General features: G+C 37.0%; 1 protein-coding gene across 1 annotated transcript; it reads left to right on the forward strand.

Moving 5' to 3' along the window:
- The first annotated feature begins 8,215 nt into the window (after nucleotides 1-8,215).
- Nucleotides 8,216-9,877, forward strand: LOC106657471 (zinc finger protein OZF-like). Its single transcript, XM_014379006.1, has 2 exons — nucleotides 8,216-8,507; nucleotides 8,586-9,877. Exon 2 carries the CDS (start codon nucleotides 8,614-8,616, stop codon nucleotides 9,706-9,708), a length of 1,095 nt encoding a protein of 364 aa, XP_014234492.1. The 5' UTR covers nucleotides 8,216-8,507; nucleotides 8,586-8,613; the 3' UTR covers nucleotides 9,709-9,877.
- Nucleotides 9,878-15,314: the final 5,437 nt, after the last annotated feature.

The raw sequence follows: 15,314 nt of genomic DNA on the forward strand, positions 1-15,314 counted from the left end.
GACACGATTCTCCCTGTACATAGGACTGCGCCAAGCATTATGTTATGTTACATATACGTGGCGAAGCTACTAAGCGTCTGTGCATGCGGAGGCTCGATATCAAGTTTGGAATAACGACCCTTGCGACCTGTGTTTGTGTTACAAGAGTCGTGCCAAGCATCTATATAATACGAGCTCTCGCCATAGACAGGCTATGACTTACGTATATATTTTGAGAATAATATTCCCGCGCAGTCTGGAGATTATTGGATTCGCGAGCGGTTCGATCGCTGCTGCTCTGTACAATGAAAAATATCAGAGTCCCCCTCGAGCTGCATCGCAAGAGTCAAAAAGAAGAAATCGAGAGATGCCATTGAAGAAAATCGAAAAGTGCACTAAAAAGCGGTATAACTTTGAAAACCGGATACAGTAACAAGAGAAGCTGCGGCGATAAGGCGCCCCCGTTGTAGTGCGGTGACCGAAAAGCTACCGCACGCTAGCTGCCGGGCTAGATATCCCCCCTTTGATTTCTTGCGCATAAATTAATATTTCCAATACACAAGCAAAGGTCCATTCGTGAATTCTCGAGAGTTTAAGCAACGAGCTAGACTTTCGCACAGCGAGGCAGCAGCAGCAGTACAGCCCGACTCCTGTATAGCATAGAAGTATAGTAGTTGTAGCGAAAGCGCACCCGAATCTCTTAAATATATACATAGTTCGCTCAACAGATCTCAAAGTGCTGCACTTTGTTTCAGCCCGAGCCAAAGGATCTGCGATCGCTGCTTGTATTATACCCACTACGCAATAATATACATACAGCATCTTTATATACCTATAGTGGTGCTCGTGGCAGCAGCATTGGTGGTAGCGGTGGTGGTTGTACTACAAGGGGGAAAAACATCAAAGGCCTTCTCTCTCTCTGACTCTCTCTCTCACTGGGTTCATATAATTTACCTTTCGCTTCGACGAATTTCAATAGTATCGGAAATCTAGGACTTGAGCGATCGACAAAGTGAAGCGGTAAAATTAGTTTCCCTTCGAAATTCGATTCTTTGCCGGGCCCGCGCGCGTATTCACGTGTGCAAGCACCATATCGTGTATAAGGATGCGTCGCGCGCGCGCCCGCTGTCCTTTTTTTCGGAAGTTTCATTTCTTTGTGTTATTAGCTACGCGTGTCAGCCGATATGTCGGATGATATCGAGTTGGGGATTTGTGGATGGGCATGGAATCTCGTAGGATAATAATGATGACTAGGCGATACTTTCAACGATCCAATTTATCGTGATTTTTTATTGACAGCCCTAACGCTCTGATCATTTTCATGCATAGGTAAAGTTGTAGCGGTTGATTTTAAAGTACATAATTTGGTAAATGATTATCTTGAATACTTTCATTAGTCGCAAATGCACATTCTGACATTTTTACAGTGACCTTTTTTAGGAGCGCAAATTTGGTTACATTTAGCTGGACGGCAGTCTGTGAAAATTATTTCAACTTAATCTTACAGGCAAATTTCTTCACATTTTACAAATTGTATGATTAAAAACTTACTGCGATCAATTATATTTGGTTGGGCAGAAGCTGGTACGAAAGAGTAACATACCATGGCCACGAACAGAAAACAAATCAAACCCACGAATCTCATCTTGACTGCGAAACGTTGTTAAAAAGTTCACGCAGATTGAGAAAAACGCGCGGCTTTTTATACACTACTAATACGCTCTCTCAACGTCAGAAGAAAAACGGCGAATGAAAAAAAAAACGACCGTTATCTAACGAGGAAAAGAAATATTCGAAACTCTATATTAGAAAACTTTTCCTGACGTAAATATGACTGCGGTTTTTATCGTGTTTATTTTTGTAAGTGCTTCTTGTTCATTTGTTGTTCCTTGATAACTACTCGGCGCTAATTGTTAAGCAAACAACTTTAAACAAATTTGTACTTGCTGCTTATTTGGTGATTCAAGTACTACTTGCGCAAATTGCTTTATTTTTTAATGAAAAATAATTCATTCTAGCGCGTGAATCATTTCTGTTTGCGCGATTTTTAAAGTATAAAGTAAACATTTTAAAAATCTCTATTTGTTCAAATTATGATCAATATTGTACAACAAAGAATCCCACAGTATTTTAATTTATCTGATGCAATTTATTAGCGAGAGAATGATACAAAAATACATTTAAATTTTATTATTTTAGTACATTTTAACTAAAATATTAACGTAAAATGTCTGTTGATATATACTTTACATTCGTTTCATACTTTTCATGCAGCTATTAGTCTCTCAATTATGAGCGATTGAATATTTGAAACAGGCACATTCACTGATATAAAATTCAATCATATTACCAAAAAAACGTCGACCTTGCGGATACGACCGGATTGATCTTCCTTGTATAAAATACTCTTTACTATTGACCATTTAATGCCTGAAATCAACTTAAAAATCCATTGGTAAATCTACTTGGAAATCAATTTCTTTATAATGTGCAATTTTGCACCATCGCCATGCAGCACGCTTTCTTTGCTGCCATCGTGAATTAAGCATAACAATAAAATCGTTCATTACATTATTTATATTCATGTTCTGATTTATACAATTATTTTCGCTTTGCCACTTGCAGTTTTACCGACAAAGGTACTTGCCATCTAGTGGTTGAGGCTGAAAGTTGTATTATCATATTTAATGAGGTTGAAAACGGATAAAAATTTTATAGTATAAACAAGACAATTAATGGCAATGTATTTTGAAACATTTTGAATGATCATTTGTTGGACATTAGGTAACTAAGGTATTAAAAATTGTCACCAGGGAAACAGCGTCAAAAATCAGTCTAGCATGCCGAAAATTCGCTCAAAGTTGCAGTAAAATTATCCGATTCTAGCTTCAAGCTTAAAATCTTGGTATAATCTAGTTGAATATTTTAATCTCAATCATTTTGTTTGAAATATTCGATAATCAATCGATTTACTATCGGAATTTTGAAAAAGAAATATGACTTTAGATTTTATTGTCAAATCTATTGATTTCAAAAGTAATTACGTCAAATAAAATTGTATGAAATACGTCTTTTGAGACTAAGCATGTCGTTTTACAATATGTGCAATTCCATAGCATAAAGAGATCAAGAAAAAAAAATAAAGTAACAAAACGCTACAAAAGTCTACAAAAGAAAGTATGGTATAATAAAAGGCGTGTAATAAGTCAAAGTAAGAGACGAAATGAAAGGCGACAGGCGATCGTCTGGACATCGATAAGGGATGATATCGTCCGATGGGGAAAGTAATCGTCGGACGTCGACATCGCGAACAGTTTTCAAAGTGTGTGCGTGTGAGACGCGCCGCGCCGCATGTCGCGCGTGGTATACGTGTGCGGAAGTAAAAGTGGAAAAGTGTGTGGCCTTATAAAGACGAAACTCACAGAAGAAAATTGACGGCTCGACGTGTATTACATGAGAACAAGAATATCCATGAAAAGGACTTCAAAGCTAGATTATATATGACGATGCGGGTTTCGCCTTTTTTTTCACGAATAAATGATGTGTCGCTTTTCCTAGTCATACAGAAGCTAGCTGAAGTTCAATGAATCTTTTTGACGGATATTTTTTTTCTCGTCGCTTCGATTTTGTCGTACGATTTTCGTTGACAGTACAAAATATCTATAATTAGTTGGGAACACGTTCAAACGGATCAATTTACTGTTGCATAAAGACCAAATAAAAACTCATTTTCCTAAAAGCATATCACTTGCCATAATGGAAAAAAAAACATCGTTGACAAATTATAATTAGATACAATATCCACGATGAGAACATTCAACGAGCCAATATTCCATATCTCTCTAGAGCGAAATTCATCTCGTGTATCGCGGACGCTTTAAAAGCGCCACTCGCTGATAGTCATTCGCTGAAAAAGCGGAGGGGTCTCGGTACACGCTGAAATCCCTAGCGGCTCCCCCCTCTCTCTCTCTGCATCTCTCTCTCGCAAAAAGGGGTTTACAAATGCGCAGCGATTTGGAAAAGTCGCGAGTTGAAGCGTACCAGTGACCAAGGCTCGTTTATATCAATATCAAACGCACTTGCTGCGCAGCTATATACGAACGTATATGTATAGAAACGAATCCGTCCATCACTCGTTGACTGCCTTGCTCACGGGCGCAACTATAGGTTTACGGACTTATCGAGTTCGCGTAAGAATATACGGAGAGCACGTATCGTTGCGAGGGACGCGTAAGAAAAATCAATCGTTTTATGTGGGCACTAAGAAATCTGAAAATTTTTTTATCTCGTATAACATTCGTGCGGTTGACAAGTGCGAGCAAATACAGAAGTGGGCGTATGATTCTGTAGCAAACGAGCTGCGGCCCGATCCCTTTATTATGACATATCATTCGCAAATCTATTTATATTGAATATAATATAACTTGCATGTACGCTCATGTTCGTGTAAATACATACGAACGCGAATAATTCATGAGCGCGATAATATTCCCAGAATTTTGACGATTATAGCTGCACAATGGATAAAACGTTTCAAAGCGTTCGACTCTTGAACACGCGGCAGTAATACTCGTTGGCTGCGCTCGTCGCTCGGTTATTTACGATCGTCGGAAGCTTTCTGCTTCGCGACCTATTCACCGGGACAGCTCGTTTGTTTTGAGGTGCAGCTAATTGCAAGTTTGCGCTGCTCCCGTGCATGTGTATAGATTTGTCTGTGTGCGCGGGGGGAAGGTTGACGCGTTGTTGTGTTTCGCGGCAAAACAGGGCTCGGGCATAGCGTGCACACGAGCACGAGAGGGGTAGCTTTCGCGACCGAGTGCGCGCGGGTATGATGGAATTCTGGAATCGTAATTGATAATTTTAATTTGACTTATTTCAGGACGGGGCTCGCATTGATGATAGATTTCAATTTCACCGACTAAAGAATTCATGTTAATTAAATATTTACGAAGATCATTTTTAGTCACATTTTCGCGTTATTTTCACTTTGGATTCATAAAGATTCATGAGAAATGAGTAAAACGAGAAAATTACTGACATGCAGCCATCATGATGTCTTATTTCCATTTTTAATTTCTTCTTAAAACAATCTCGTCGTTGTCGTTCCAATGTAACTGGTACATTTACCATCGATCTATTTATAATTTCTTTGCTAATTTTATAAACATCGGTTATTGCTTGAAATAATGAACGATACGGTTCATAAATTAAGTATATCAAATTCAATCTACTCGCTCCACGATTATCATGTACACGAAAAAAAAACATAAAGCGCATCAAAACAGATCGTAATGCATCACGCTCTTATATGACGGATAAATGTACTGTTTATTAGGAAACATATCTCGTAAAAATAGTATTTGACCTGATGTCGGTCTTCAATTTAAAAAAAAATGAGAGGCATTTAGCACGTCACTCGATCGCCGGCACCTGATAAAAATTTTCTATCCTCATATATGTACGCGCACAAACACAGCTCGCGGGCACGAAAGCTATATTTGCAAAGGCAAACGGGTGCTAAGCTCGCGGCCGCATGCGCTATTTGTGTGATGCGGCGCACACGACTCTTGTAATGTTTATTATATATTTTAACTGTGCAAGCATAGAAGCTCGCCCTCGCACGCGCAATTATTCGTCGGGCTAACACGCGAAGCAAAAAGATGCAAACTACGCCTATAATGGTAATATAATTCTATGCGCGCCAAAAACTACTTCACTGACCCACATGCGCTCCCGCTTGTAATATATTTTAACGCGTTTAATTTTCCTAAAGCGGGAAATGATAAAACCGCGAAATTATCGTACTTCAGCGTTACGCTTAATTGCAGCTTAAACAAATCACAATAGCCTCTTTTCCAATGATTGTGTGAAATAAAACAACTGAGCCACACGCTTTTTTCATTAACGTGACTTTTTTTATTATTTTTCATTGAGAATTTGATTTCAAATAATTGATTTTTTTAGAGCAAAATAACAAATGAATTTCGTATGAAAATTACCATGTGGATTCATCTCACACTCTGCGAGATTGCGTTCATTAAACTTTCAATTCTACCATTTTTTGTCGAGGTAACAAATATAATTATGCACAGAAACTTTGGAAAAATTTAATTTTCATAGAGGTTATAAAAAAGATGTAAAACAGCCATAAAAGTTCACAATTGGGCTTAGAATAATAAAGTGAAATTTTATGCAAGGTCGGGAAAATGGTTATTGTTTAACTAATATTTATGAATGCAATATTCCTTTTTTTAAACCACGAAGAAAAATGAATGTACAAAATTAGATTTAAACGATAAAAACTATACTCTATTTTCTTCTATAGGAACCCATATCAAGTGAACTCGATGAAGGGGGCAAATATCTCTGCATTGCAGTTAGCTCTATGTAATAGAAAGTATACAAGAAGCACAAAAATGTCGTTAAGTCTTCGCTAATCGACACTAAACACATTCACCACGGTCTGTTAGCATCGACTTTTGTACTAAATTTTCTGCTATGACAGCGACGTTATGTACGTGTTCTTTTAAGAGTGTTTATTTTACAATTGACGATGGATGTTTGTAACAATTACAGAATGTAAGTCATAATTTCAGACTCCGCTGATGGATATTTTTTACCTGACGATATAACATTACAATTCAAATACTAATAAGTTTTTGAAAATTTTCTTTAATTCTTAAATCTTACTATTTCATCTCCAATAATTATTGACTCACATTGATAGTTAATGAATTAAAATCTACTTTACTGCGAAAGATCTCTACGAAGACTTTCAGCGAATAATTTACGTTACAGTTTACGATTCAGATGAAGCACGACCCAATTCATCAAAGTTCAATCTCTTTCTATTTAGATTTTTAATTGATAATTTTTACCTTATTTCTTTCAGTGATTATACATTTAAAATAGTAATGAATAGGAGGAAAGTGTCTCCCTTGAAGCTGCAAAATCAATTTTAAGCAAGGAAGGATTGGATTTCGTTGGAAACCACGAGTGAAATTCGTGGGATGAAGTCTGGTCTAAGTAACTTCGTTCACAAGTAATCGTCGCATAGACATCGATTCATTAATTAAATTAACAAACCGATATTGCGAAGCTATTTGGAAATAATTATTTGTGATTGGAGTTTTAAAAAGTACCTTTAAAAATAAGCCATTTTCTTAGTATTATAAATTCTATCGAAAGATTTTAAGTTTCATTAATTATATTAAATAAAATCGGTAAAATACTTACAATGTTCGTAGACTTTTGACGCGAACAGCTGCTTTTGCGCCTGTGATATTCACGTGGAACGTGGTAATTATGCGGTCGGCGAAAATATCTTAAAAACTTTTGGGGCACAATGAATAAGCAGATGCTTATTATGAGATAAATTTTCATAGACTTGAATTGACAAATACTAAAAAATGCTTTAATTTCCGAGCAGAAAATGTCAAATTCAGGAAAAATACATTCTTTGCATTGCGAAACAAGAAAAATGCTCTGCTGACTATTCGTCTACAGTGTAGGTTAAGGGCGTAGACTCTACACCCTTAAATTACATGAGAATTAAAAAAAAAAAGATAATACATGTGGGAATAAATCGAGTAATGCTGACAATAAACGAAGAAAAAAGATTTTAAACGAAGAAAGAAAGATTCTAACAGAACTCAGTATACAGAAAGAATTCCACGTTAATTATGCTGAAGTTAATTGCACAATTAAAAGTCTGCGGTTGTAAGTGGGAAAAAACGATCTTTTTTACATTGCATAAGTCCAACCAAAATTTGTTTTTTTCGCTATTATCATAGATTATCTTTACAAACAAACTGATCAATATTTTAAATCTAAAAATTAAGTTAGTATATTATAAATGAAATAAAAATTTTAATTGCTTTGAACGGAAGCATCGAAACTTGAGGCTTAGTTACTTTGTTTCTTAAACACTATATTAGATGAATGACAGATATTATTATATAAGTACTCTTGTTGGAATTTCGCATTTTTAAAGAAATTATAAATTTTACTATAAATGTAAACTCAAATGTGAGATTTTAGAATATCAAATGCAACTCTTTATCATTATATTCGTGTGTCACATGTATCTTGTTTGCTTGTTCAATTTCTACCACCTTGATTTCATATGCTGGTATTAATTTTGTTCAATATTTGTAAACATTTCGAGCGCTTGGGACTCCCGGCTATTACTTTTACTCACGTTCACTTGTCGTTATTCTGATTTCATAGTTTATAATACTAAATAATTTTAATTACATTTGATCTATAGAGAGATAGTAGTCGACTCGTCTAAAATTCAACAAATTAAGTTTAGCGATACAGTTCACAATTCTATAAAGTAATTGTCATTGTGTAAATTAAAACAATAATATAGCTAAGTGTAGGTTTTTAAAATTTTCATTTAATTTTTTTAATGTGAAAGAAAAGTCTAATCGTTTGTATTAAAAAGCAAATAATAATTGTGTAACGGAAGACGGGACATCCGATAATAAGATTTGCAGTGAACCCGGTATCTACCAGAAAGTACTGTGAGTTAATTAATAATTACGTAATTGATAAAATTATTATTTTTAAGAACATTTTCAAAGAATCAAATTTCATAACAGATTCCCACGTTCAAATAACGGATAGAATATGAAAATCGATGCTCCAGTGAATGAGTATATTTCCTCCATTCAAATTTCTTCAGATTCAGTGCAGAATCACATGATTGACCCATGTCACACGAGCGAAAAGAAATTTGTAAAAAATAATAATTTCAAGGTACATAGAGATTCAGTACATCATGGTCGAAAATCGTACAATTGTAATGTATGCGAAAAGTCATTTACATTTAAATGTGCTCTGAAAAAGCATATTGATTGCGTGCATAATCATATTAAATATCCGTGTCTCACGTGTGAAAAGACATTTACACGAAAAAGTACTTTGAAAACCCATATTGATTCAGTACACAATCGTAGCAAATATTCGTGTGATATTTGTAAAAAGACATTAAAAAGTAAAAAGGATATCAAGATGCACATGGATTCAGTTCACAATGGTACGACACATCACAATTGTGATGAATGCAGCAAGTCATATGCACGAAGAAGTGATTTAAAAAAGCATACCGATTCGGTGCATGATCTTATCAAACACCCATGTAACACTTGTGGGAAGACTTTCTCACGAAAAGGTTATGTAAAAATCCATATTGAATCAGTGCATAACGATCAGAAACCTCACAAATGTGTTAAATGCGACAAGTCATTTGCACAAAAAAATGATATGAAAATCCATATTGATTCGGTACATGATCGTATCAAATACCCATGCAACACTTGTGGAAAGATTTTTGCACGAAAAAGTTATTTAAAAACCCATATTGATTCAGTACACAATGATAGGAAACCTCTCAATTGTGATACTTGCGGAAAAACATATACATATAAAATTGCTTTGAAATATCATATCGATTCGGTGCATAATCTTATCAAATACCCATGTCAAACTTGCGGAAAGTTATTTGCACAAAAAGCTCATCTCAGAATCCACATTGCTTCAGTACATAATCGTATTACTTACCCGTGTGACATTTGTGATAAGACATTTTCACAAAAGAGTAATCTCAAAATTCATGTTGGTTCAGTGCATAATCGTATCAAACACCCATGTCAAAAGTGTGAAAAGATATTTACAACTAAAGCTTATCTTAAAGTTCATACGGATTCAAAGCATAAAGATTAGAAATCTTAAAAATGTAATTGATGCGGAAAGTTATTTTCGCAAAAGTGTAATCTAAAAAACTAGATTCATTAAAAGTATAATTATATGATTTACCTGTTGAAATCTAAAATTTCACAGCATATGTTAAAATGTAAATTATCGAAAATAAATTCATGTTCACACTATTTAATTTTTGTGGTAAGTTTTTTGCTACTTCATTATTCCTAGAGAACTAATAATCCCAAATACAAAGATTACAAAAATTAAAACAAATATTAAATCGTTGCAAAAAATAAGAAATCAAAGATAAACATCATTTTTTAGGATGTAACTTATTCGTCTTCAATTAAAGATTTACTGCTATAAAAATACAAGAAATAATTCTAGAAAATCCTTGAACAATATAAAACAACAGAAAATAATTTTTTGGAAAATTTAAAAAAAATTTCAAATATCGTGAAGAATGTTTTTCATTTGAATTACTAAATACATTTTTCCAGTTTCATAATTAAGACAATCGAAAATAAATACAATTAAAACTACTTTTCCGAGATATTACTATACACGCGAATACATACAAATCCACACACGCCAAATCATTTTCGGGCCTATAACAAATTGCTCTAGGCGAAACCAATAACAAAGCTGACATCAGTAATTTTTATATTTGTTTTATATTTTTTATTTAAATTATGAATGTGATTGTGGTTAATGGATTAAACTGTAACTAATTTATGTAACGATAACGTGTACATATAAACTAAACAAGTAAATGACAGATACGGGTAACATATAAATTAATTTTTTTATTTACTTCGTCTGCAAAAAATATTAACAGTCCTATACGCACACTCATAGCGATATTACTACACATTGCAAGCTCAATAGTACCTCACTGCGTCGCGTGGAATTTCAAAAACATTAAACCTTTGAGTAGAGTGAGAAATTGAGAAAGCTTTTATCATGTATTGTGTAAGCTGAAAAGTTGGCACGGCGAAGCAACCCTATGTTTAATCAAAGAAATTATTTATTAGACGCGTAAAGTGCATATATACTTTTCCCCGCGATCAAAATGACATTCATCCGCATAGCGTAATATGTGAGCCGTAGCGAAAAACCGATACGGTAGGAGCGTTGATGATATCTACCAGGACTCGTTCGATTATTTATCGTACATATATATTTGGTTACATTATTTATGCATTTAATTAACCCATGATAAATGAGATTATTGTGTTTATCTACAATTTATACGAAAATCGTGCCGCCAAACATTTAATAATTTTAATAAATATCCGCGAGAATGAGGTCAATTTGTAAAGCAAATACTTTCAATATTTCACGTAAATTTGCGGCTCGTTGATGATTGAAGGTGTATTATTTTTTCAATGAAAATTACATGTTATACATTTGCGCAAAAAATTCAGGTGCCTTCAGCGATAGTTTTTATTCCATGCAAATCGTTTTATCCGACAATATTAAATTTTTTCCGAGCTCATTATACAATGAGAAAAGAAAAAAGAGCGAAAAAAAAGGAACGCAAATACACGATGACACGAGCTTAAGGCCGAGCGCTTCTTTTATCAACTCTCATTTTATCAGCCTTACGTGGCTCAATCGTCGTCCTCGTCCTCGTCGTCGACTTGTTTATTTTAATCGCAACGTGGAAAAGTCTGCGTGTATTGCCACCCTAATCTCCTCTTTCTTTTTCTCGTCTCTCGAAGCTGTATACTATCTCTGTTTCAAGACCCGCTTACAATCTTCTCCAAACTCATCCTACTTTTTCTCCGTTTTTTTTTGCTGCTGCCTTCTTCAATTTCTATTTTTTTGCTTTTATACGCGCAACCACCTTCCTGCGCGACAACACACAGTCTCTCTAATTTATTTACGCTTCCATGCCCTTCATGCGATACACACAGATATATAAAGCATCGTAACAGCGACGTTTAAGAAAGCTTTCTCAGCATTTCGTACGTAAGTATAGAGGCCAATGAATTTTTTTGCTGTTGTACTTTTTACGGATAGGGGGCGAATTCGCGCTTGAAAAATTCAACGGGAGAGGGCAATAATTTGCTTGAGCTGATTTCAACTCCAAAGATCTCTAGGACAGCGAGATACGCTACTTTTTTTCTCTGTCGACAAGTTAATGATACACGACTAGGGATCACACATAATTTATGCGTCATCAAAAATATCAGGCATATTTAATTCAATAATCAATACGAACAAATGAGTCATTTCTCAACTTACGCTTTTGGTAAAAATCACATTCCGAGGCGCATCTCAACTTACAGCTGCACCTACCTGCAATCAGAAAAAATAGCAAAACAAGTTACAAAACGAAGCAGAGAATCATTTGGCTGGCAATAAATTAGTTAAGATAGCGCTCAATAATTCTGGTGCACAAATGGAGTCATAAAGCGCTCGAGGAATAAACAAGAGTGAAGAGCTCTTCAGACAGCAATAAAGATACCCTCTCTGGTCTGACCCGCGCGGTGCTACATAGTAAGAGCCGCTCGCGCGCAAGTAACCCAAGTAATGGCCCTAACGCAACTATACAAGTTCGCCGCAACGCTCGCGCGCGCGCATCCATTCGTTACTCCAGGAGCGAAAAACAATCAATGTTTCACATACATCTACCTAATACTTGCCCTTTCACGCACTTTGCCGCACGATGCGGGGGAGTAAGTATACACACGTATATAGTTCGTGGAGTACGCAGTACACACTAACGCACACCCTGCGCGCGCGATTCCACAGGCTGCCGCTACCGCGCGCGCAGTGCTTCTTTCATAATGCACGAGTCTCTCGTCTCATCAATACGCGCGACATAAATAAAGCCGGGCGTACTTGGGCGCCGCGTCTGCTTCAGCCACGCTCCTGTACTTACTCTTTCATGCTTCTCCGGAGAATTGTCTTCGGCACCTAAAATCATGAATGTTTCACTGTGTGAGGGATTTTCATTTTCTTCCTTATACGCGCGCGCGCCTTCCGAGCACACTGGCAACGCACGAATTCAGCAGCAACGAGGAGAAATAGATTCTGTGATTTTCATGCGAATATATTTGCAAAAATGTCCTGACGCGCAACTCCGTGCTCGTTACTGCCGCTTCGTGCGACTTGGATTTTTCGATACGTATGCGGTACATAATATGCACGTACGAAATATCAAGAGGAAGCAATATTTCCGTGAATTAAAATGTGACTTCGAGATTTGTTGTATATTAAACATTAACCAGCTGGTTATAAGTGGGCTCTTGCGTGGGGGATCGGTACGCGTCTACGATTGTGATTCCGGCACTGCGAGCGTATAATAGAAATTTATGACTGTCGTTACGAATGATCGATACACCGGAACCCTCATTATTTTCCCTTTTGTTTGGTGATCTTCTGCTCGAATGCTCGACAAAAAAAGCATCTCTCGCGTTAGATCATCAAGTTATTAACTACTTGCTGCGTTTGAAAGTTTCATTGTGCAGCTGGAGGGGAGGGCGTCGAACATCGACTCACACACACTAACTAACGGACAAAAGTCATCGCTACGCGATCATTTCACCCTCGTGCAACGTGAAAAAGTTCGCAAGAGCAAAAATATTCGAGCGCAACAAAAGTTCAGTAGTACACGCAAGAGCACGGATATTCGAGCAAAACAGCGCCACGGAGGATATGCACGCTGCCGATGTATATATAAGACAAGCACTTGTTTCGCCTAAGCGCGCGCTCGCTCAAAACAAGGTAACCATGCCGTCGTGTGTATTCCACTAAAATAAATCCCTCTCTCGGCTACACTTAAGCGCCGGCGCTCGTTGCGAGCATCTGATCTGCATTTTTTATAGCGCATCCTGTGTTCGTATGTGGGTGCATAGCGCTAGGCGATATACCAGCAGCCGAGGTGAAATGGAAATCGATGCCTTGCTGCATTATTCAGTATTGTAAGCGGTTTTTTTCTCTGCTTTCAATAAATGCATGTAAACACAATATCGCGATGTATGTATAACGCGTTGTCAAGCGAGAGGGAAATATTTAAGAGTTTTTCGTCGATGCGCTGTGCACGAGACGACTACGACGATGATGCACAAACGGCAGAAAATTCCAAGAGTCTTTGACTGCGCTTTCGATGCGCTTATGCCATATTTATGCAGAGCCGAGCAATGCTTTGCATCGGAGAGGCGAGGCTTTGCCGGAAATTTTCATACTTTCAAAGGATTTCATGCGAAAAAAGACTAGGATACTTATAAACGTTAGTTATACCGAATGATTTTGTGTATGACGTTTTTCGTGTCTCTGCGTTTTACTCTTCATGAATCTATGGTCTTCCTTTCAGCTTGATACCTAAAAGAAAGGGGGGAAAAATCGAAAGAAAGAATCCATTAAGATATAAAAAAGGTGAACACATACACAATTAGCCATAGACCGTACAGATATATTTCAAAAACGATTAAGTTTCTCATGACGAAACAAAAGGTCTACTGCGCATTTCGTTGCCTTCCTTCTCCATTTCTGGTTTTCCTTCCGTGCACTATTTACTTATTCCTCGAGGCATGGGTTGATCTTATTTCATTTTCTTCTGCGATGGTTTCCTCAACTATTTAGGATTATATACGACGCATAGGGGGAAAAGCGACTCTCTGCAGAGGTATGCCTCTTGTGTATATAGACATTACACGCAAGAGGGTTGCTGTGGCAATGAAGTCTTTTCTGAAAGGAATTCAGCGATACAAGTGATGCAGAGGGATGTGGTGTGTGTGTGTGTGTGTGTGTGTGTGTGTGTGTGTGTGTGTACGTGCGAGTATACATATGCGTGATTCGAGCACTCTTATCTTCGCAAGAGTGGAAAGGGAATCGAGATTTACAGCGAGTTTCTCACTGAAATTTTTATCACAAGCAAAAATAGAATTTCACGAATTTCATCGAAAGGGAAATCATCTCTACTTTTTTTTAATAATTTAGATTTTCTATTAAAATTTCATTATAAAAACTCCAATAGAGTTAACTCGCTAATGTAATAGAATAAGAAGTGTGAGAAACAAGTAATCTTTCCCCTTTCACAGGTATGTAGTACGTCATACGTGACGTTTATTCAGCGATGAAGAGAATCAAATGCTCGACCCATATACGATATGTATTACGATGCCATACGATGTACATTACAATCTCTCTGTTTTCGCGTAAGAAAAATCTCCCCAAGCTGCCCCAATAGAATACAACAATGAATGCAATCGATACCTCGACGGCCGCCCGAGCAACTACCCTTAACGCGATCGAGTCAAACGCATATAATGTTATAAAAGTACGTGGCATCGTCGACAGTACATCGAGAGTGTATATTGTACATCCGTAACCCGAACCCATGCAACACCGAAAGTGACCCAGGCGCGATCGTTTCGCGTTTCGAGGGGGGAATGAGAATTTATACGTAATACAGATAATGAGTCCCTCATGATATAGTCGGTGACGGTTCGGGCGTCGGGCGCGGCGCGCACGATGTGCACGCAGCGAATTGACTGCAGGAAATTTATATAATCAGCGTGGTGTCGCTCGAACGCATTGCGTCGACGAGCTCGGCGCTTCGACTCGTGTGTACTACCGATAGCATAATGCGCGCGCGTGCCCCGATGACAGGACAA

This window comes from Trichogramma pretiosum, unplaced genomic scaffold (genome assembly GCF_000599845.2).
Source record: "Trichogramma pretiosum strain Unisexual culture from Peru unplaced genomic scaffold, Tpre_2.0 scaffold118, whole genome shotgun sequence".
Taxonomy (NCBI): domain Eukaryota; kingdom Metazoa; phylum Arthropoda; class Insecta; order Hymenoptera; family Trichogrammatidae; genus Trichogramma; species Trichogramma pretiosum.